At 38.6% G+C, this 7,081-nt stretch overlaps 1 protein-coding gene across 2 annotated transcripts in view; it reads right to left on the reverse strand.

Moving 5' to 3' along the window:
- The window catches only part of si:dkey-91m11.5 (PH_BCR_vertebrate and RhoGAP_Bcr domain-containing protein), a 54,397-nt gene extending 49,182 nt beyond the window's left edge, over positions 1-5,215 (reverse strand). The window contains exons 1-2 of one of the 2 annotated variants that reach the window (XM_067394877.1): positions 5,082-5,215; positions 3,316-4,698 (exon numbers count right to left, since the gene is read on the reverse strand). In XM_067394877.1, coding sequence (XP_067250978.1) covers positions 3,316-4,678 — 1,363 coding nt within the window. In that variant the 5' untranslated portion in view covers positions 4,679-4,698; positions 5,082-5,215. Of the gene's footprint in view, positions 1-3,315; positions 4,699-4,852 lie in introns of both variants that reach the window. The other variant, XM_067394878.1, reaches the window with a different exon arrangement.
- Positions 5,216-7,081: the final 1,866 nt, after the last annotated feature.

Genomic DNA, 7,081 nt, shown 5'->3' on the forward strand with positions numbered 1-7,081 from the left:
TTTAATAATACAGGCAGGATTAGGTTGCCTGCCAGGACTGGTCTGTTCCTAAGCAGTGACTTTTAACACCTAGTTGACAAAAGGGAAACCTCCCAGATTTTGCTTCCTAAGAAAAATGGCACACAGTAAAACTAAGAACCACCTGATCTCATTCACTGGCTGGTTCTGTCAGCATAATGCCCACAAAGTGAAAAGTACTGGTTTTACCACAAAAGAGATGTGTACATTTTTATTATTGGTTTTACCTCAAGGGATTTCCATGATGCCTTTTCCTTGTTGAGAAATAACCCCCGGCATGCAACCGCTACTTTTTTGACTATAGACAATGCATGGCGCTTACATAAGTGCCTTTAATTTCATAGTACATTCATATGAAATCCTTGAGGATTTTCACAAATGTCAGGGCAGTCACCAAAGACTGTGGCACAGCATGTGCTTGTTTGACAAACGCACGTGGCTGCACTGTCCGCTGATGTTTACACGAGGGAGGGGCTCTAGGTGAGCGCGACAGATTTTCGAGGACTAAAATCTGTGCATCATGTTCTCTGATCTCTCTCTCAGAGTAACGGATCTAACAGAGGCAGTTTAAAACAATCTTGCAAGACTCGACCGTGCGGTTTATGAACAGCTTGAGAGCATTAGATTAAGATTACAGAAAAGATTTTGGAGAAAGTTTAGAGACAGACTGAAGAATGGCTACACTTCCCACTGGTGTAAATAACGATCTTGTCATTAAAATGCAACTTTACACTGATCGTTTGCAATTTGTTTGTGGCGTGTTGAGTTTGCAGCTCTGCGCTCTCTGCCTGCTTATGTAACTACAGCTTGGACTGAGCTGATGAGCTCTTTTCTGCTTGAAAGGAGAGAAATCTGCTCTTGGCTCTTAGGTCTTCTATTGGTTTCTGTCATTTAGATAAAGATATAAAATGTAACTTAAACAGTTACTGTCTTATCTATATTATATATCATCATCATCATCATCATCATCACATATTATAAAACAGTAAGTCTCCAATTGTAGGTAAAGTGGGGAAGTAAAGTCATAATAAAACTAAAAGATGTGAATCAACTTGTGAGGCAACAATGATGTATTCTGCTTGATCTAGATTTTATAATTATTGTGCTCTTGATTAATCATTTAACACTAATTTTCTGTTTATGTTTTCTGTTTGAGAGTCTAAGGCTCAGTTAATGTCTTGCTATAGCATATCTATAAACAAAAAATATTATATTATAAACAAAACTTGAAAAGATGCTTAAAAGGTTAACTATAAGGACATGTTACATATATTTGCTTTTAAAAGTTTGAGATTGGTAAGATTTGATGCTACTGAAAGAACCCTCAAATGCTCACCTAGACTGCATTTATTTGATATACTGTAAAAACATATTATTACAATTTAAAATAACTGTAATTTATTCCTGTAATGGCAAAGCTGAATTTTCAGTAGCCATTACTTTAGTCTTTAGTGTCACATGATCCTTCAGAAATCATTCTAATGTGCTGATTTGGTGCTTACAGAGTGCGAATGAATGTAAAAATGAAATTATTAAAAACAAAACTATTTCTAAATGCCAGATTGCTTCACACAGACACTTTGCTTCAAATAACCTCTTCTTAGCACTGCAGTGACCCTCAATTTATCAGGAAAACAATAGTGAATATTAGCTAATGTAAAGCTACCATTCAAATGCATCACAGCTAACATTCACAATGAAGAACCATTCCTTGTGTGTTTCAATTCAAACCAATAAAACCACAGATGTCTGATCGTTTGGTCCAATTGACATTCTGTATCTTCAGTCCTTCTCTTAATTTGTTTCTTGTAATTAGTCGTTCACCCCTCCCCCAACAAAAAGCCTTGCTAAATTCACCATGCTAGATGACCCCTTTAGGTTAATTAGCCCTCGGCAGGACAACAACACTAATGTGAACTGATGCATAAACACTCTGGGTGGACAGAGAGGAGCGACTGCTCTGCCTCAGGCCACTTTTGGCCTCAAACACTGCAGATCAGACCAGTCGTATCATGACAGCGAGATAAGGAAAGGGAGAAACCACATTGAGAGAGCTTACACAAAGAAGAAATAGTAGAGGGTTGGTACTGTTGTTAGAAAACTATAAACAATACATGGATTTTCCTCATTATCTGTCTGATAGTCCAGGGGGTTTTAAACTTGAGGGGTGCTTGAGGACAGTGGGGAAATTTGAGAGAGAGAAAAAACATTAAGCTTTTATAAAATGCATTTTTAGGTCAATGTTAATTAAAAAATTTAATTGTAATAAATAATAAATATTAAGTTTATAACACATTTACCTAATCTGATGATATTACCGATTTATTCTGCTTTCTACAATCAATTTTTTTCAGATTTTTTTTTCAGTATTAATATTTAAAATATTTTAAAAAAATATATACAATCCAATTAATGAAAAGTACTTTTTCTAAATAATATTTTAATAATTTACTTTAAATTTAGTTCAGTGACAACATAAAAGCCAAATCTTAAACTTTGGAAACTAGGGATGCATCGATATGAAACTTTTGGCCGATACGATAACCGATAATTCTTAATATTTGAAAGCCGATAACCGATATATTGGCCTTATTATATATCAATATAGAGCCTTATTACAAAAACACCATTTTCACCATTAAAAGCCATGTCCAAAGCACACAATTATAATGTTCTCATTATAATTTTATGTAGCATATATGACAGACTTGTGCTGCACTTAACTGTATTCTCCTTTTTGAAATGACTCCAATCATATTTCAAGCAATTCGAAACCATCATAGTGAACAGAGCGCATCTGAAGAAAATAATCCATTATTTAATATATCAGCCCAATTTTCTTTTTTGGCCGATAACGATAACATTAAAAATGAACATATAACGGCCGATACCAACATGGTGGTCGATATATCATGCATCCCTATTGGAAACAATTCTTTGTGAGATTTCCTCACACAATATACTGAGTCTTTATGAATTAACATTTATATACATTCAGTTATATTTTAGGAAGGGCATGCTTCACAAGGGGGTCATCATAAGTGGCAACAGAATTTGAAAATCTGAAACCCCCCTATGATTAAAAAAAAAAAAAAAAATCAGATACATGATAGTAGGGTTGCACAACAGTGACCTCTTAAAAGACAAATATCAAGCATAAATGTCATTATAATGGATCTTGGTGCCTTTTCTTCTTAATATGTTCCCACTGAGAGAAAGTGGAATCCTATAAAAGGCCCACCAAACAGACACTACAGGACAGTAAGTAAAGTAAACACTACAAGAATGTTGTCTTACCCAAATCTCCATGGAAACTGTTGCTGAAGTTGTTGGAGCTTCCATCAGTGGGCCAGTTCTTGCGGACACCAACAACATTGGCCTCAGAGAGCGCTAGCTGTTGCTTGAGACGCTTTTGGGACTGTGGGGTAGGAGGGCTGCCGCTCTCAAACGACTGCTGGGAGTGCTGGGATGGAGAGCGACTCTTCTCTCGGTACATTCGGTAGGCGGTGGGGCTCGGGGACACATGGCTGGACTGCCCCGAGGAGAAGTCTTCTTCGCTGGAAGTCAGGTTTTCATTGGAGCTGCAATCTGGCGTGTATCCATCCTCAAAACTCCCAGGTGAGTAAGACCGCCTGGGCCATGTCAAGTGTAGATCCTCTCCATCTCCCATAATGCCCCCTACGTAAACGGTCGTATAGGGTTGACAGTCCGACTGCTGCCAGTTCTGCTGAGGTGCTTTTCTTCCATTAAGTCTAATTAAATTGTCCTTGATGAACCCAGGGTTCAGGTCAGGCTCCTCGTACTCACAGTTGTAGCCGCTCTCGGTTGATCTTTCATGTGAGCGCTCTGGTTTACGGACGTCCCCGAAAGCAGTGGACAAATTACCCGGGACAGAATGCAAAGACCTCTTGCGCTCCATCTGCATAGCTTGACTGCCCAAAGTACTTATCTTCTCGGAGACTTCTCTATCATTGACCCGAACAAGACCTTTTTCATGGTGGTACTCCATATTGACATAGTAAGGCTTCTCGCTTTTCCCATCGCTAGATGTTTGAGAATTGGCTCTCCTGATGCGTTCAAAGTTTGACCGAAGTGCAGCGACTCCCAACCCCGTGGTGACCTTTTCCTTCGGTGGAGACTCTGAAACGCAATCCGCCTCATGGTGCGCAGGTCCACGTCCAGCCATGGGTCTGAGTGGAGCTTCAACACTCCTTTTTTTGTATGGAGACATCCAGTCAGTCTCTCCATCTCTGTTTTTCTGCCTGTCCAGGTCTGAGATATCACATCCCACCACCTCAACACACGGCTGAGACTCACGACTCTCCTCTGCAGTGGTCGTGTGCTTCAGTTTGGCTGGGAGACACCTGCTTCCGTCAGCTTTCTGAAGATGGACGTCCGCTGGCTTATGCTCACCTTGCGAGACCCTACTGAAGCCCCAGCGCTGAGAGTCATGGCTTCTCCGCTCTTTGGCCAGGAGAGTTTGCAGGTAGATCATTCGAAAGCGCTCCTTGTTCACTTCCATCTCCAGGCGCCTAATAGAGTTTCGGCATTTCTCCAGCTCCTGCTCAATATCTCCAACAGAGTTCAAAGACATCTCAGGAGGGTCTGAGTCAGGAAACTGAGCTTTCCATGCCTCCACGAACCCAACAGGTTCTACCATGATTGCTTACGGCTGGTTTACTTTTTTAGTGGAAAAAAATGACACATTAAAATCCACTTGTTTGTAAGAATACACCCAAAGCCATGGTGATTTATAACTTCATATCCTACAGCTGAATTATAACTTGTCCTGCGTACATGCATAGCATCATCTCAATATCTGATAAACACTTACTCAGCTGATCTCGGACAGACGCACAATTTTCTCCATAAACACAACATGCAGAGAAGTAGCCTAACATCCATGTGCACTTCAAACATCTATTGACATCCGCGATTCATTCCATTTATATGGCAAACGATGACTGAAAATCCTTTATAAACACAGTTTCGCGTACAAAATTCACTTTTCAGTCATGTTAGATGCTGAAATTTCATTTCAATTATGTATCCAAAGAAGTTACCGGGAAATAGTGTTGTTATTCTCTCAAACGTCGATATTTCTCAGAGATGCGCTGTAGCCTACTCTTGCAGGGTTACCGCTGGCATCGCTGTCCGTCTCTCCATATGATCAGACTGTTTCTGCTCTGTGTCTCTCTCTCTCTCTCGCACTCAGTGCTGCTGCAGGAAGAGGTGGGACTAGACGACATGATTAATACTGACTACACAGACATATCTCAGTTTAAAGACACAGACTCGGTTATTCAGCAACATAGATAAAGAAAACGTGCAAAAATCGTTTGCAATCCTTAAATAGAGGGCTATATTTCACTTCACTCGTACTGCAACCGCCAAAACGAATTTAAAGAAACATCCGTCATCGTGTAGGATTTATCGCATTTGATTGTTTTATCATTTCAATTGTTATATAGATATTAGTTACCTCACATTATCAGGTCCAGGTTAATATATCAGACCAGGTCAATGTATTTGAAAAAAATAAAATAAAATGTTTAAACTTATTCTAATATACACCTGACAGTATGATTGTAAACTGTGAAATTTTCTAGTGGATGTCATGTGAACTTGTCTCCATCTAGCGTTAACAGCAGTTAAACCTTTTGATTATAGAGGCCTACACAAGTTTTCTTCATCTTGGTCACATTTTGCCATATCATATTCAAAAGAAATAATGAATTTATATTGTGTGTCTGTCAGTGCGTTTTATTAGATGGAACTAGACTTAAGTTTCTATTTCACTTAAAGGATTAGTTCACTTTCAAATAAAATTTTCCTCATAATTTACTCACCCCCATGTCATCCAAGATGTCCATGTCCTTCTTTCTTCAGTCGAAAAGAAATTAAAGTTTTTGATGAAAACATTCCAGGATTTTTCTCTATATACTGGACTTCAATGGCCTCCAAACGGTTGAAGGTCAAAATTACAGTTTCAGTGCAGCTTCAAAGCGTTCTACGTGATCCCAGAAGAGAAATAAGGGTCTTATCTAGAGAAACCATCGCTCATTTTCTAAAAAATTTAAAAAATGATACGTTTTTTAACCATAAATGCTCATCTTGAACTAGCTTTGAACTAATGTTTGAACTAAATTGCCATATACAATATGCAAGTATATAACAACTAGTTCAAACTTTGACCTGTGGAGGGCAGTAATACACTTAAGCAGCATCTACACTGCCTGAATTCTAATAGAGAAGAAGAAGAGAGGTAGTTCAAGATGAGCATTTATGGTTAAAACGTATACAATTTAAAAATTCTTTTTAGAAAATGAGCGATGGTTTCTCTAGATAAGACCCTTATTTCTCATCTGGGATTGTGTAGAATGCTTTGAAGCTGCAGTGAAACTGTAATTTTGACCATCATCCGTTTGGGGTCCATTGAAGTCCACTATATGGAGAAGAATCCTGGAATGTTTTCATCAAAAACCTTCATTTCTTTTTGACTGAAGGAAGGAAGGACATGAACATCTTGGATGACATGGGGGTGAGTAAATTATCAGGAAATTTTAAAAGTGAACTACTCCTTTAATCCTGTTTGACTTTGCAGGAAAAATACTATCCCACAGACAAGGCTTAAGCTAGTCCCAGACTAAAATGCATGTTTGAGCTGTTGTAACTGAAAGCAACTTGCACTGACATATCTTAAAATATGTCAGTGTCATTGTTTAGTCTCAAAATGCACACCAGTAATGTGTTTTTATAGTGAAAGTTTATAAAAGCTACTTAAATGCCTTAATTGAGGCCTAATCCTGGTTTAGGCTAAGCCCTGTCTGTGAAACTGGGCCAATACATTGTATTTCTCACAACACTGACACTTAGAAATAGAAAATGCTTTTTTACAAACATAAACCAGACACAGAGGACTACACATGAGCTCTTTCTGCAAACATGATATTTAGTTATTTTTACTCCCACCCTCCAGCTAATAGTTGAGGTGTGAATTGCTAAAATTGCTTGTGCTACTCTCAAAATAAATGTTCTTTATTGACATCCCCATGAGGAACCT

This window comes from Chanodichthys erythropterus, chromosome 9, assembly GCF_024489055.1.
Source record: "Chanodichthys erythropterus isolate Z2021 chromosome 9, ASM2448905v1, whole genome shotgun sequence".
Lineage (NCBI taxonomy): Eukaryota > Metazoa > Chordata > Actinopteri > Cypriniformes > Xenocyprididae > Chanodichthys > Chanodichthys erythropterus.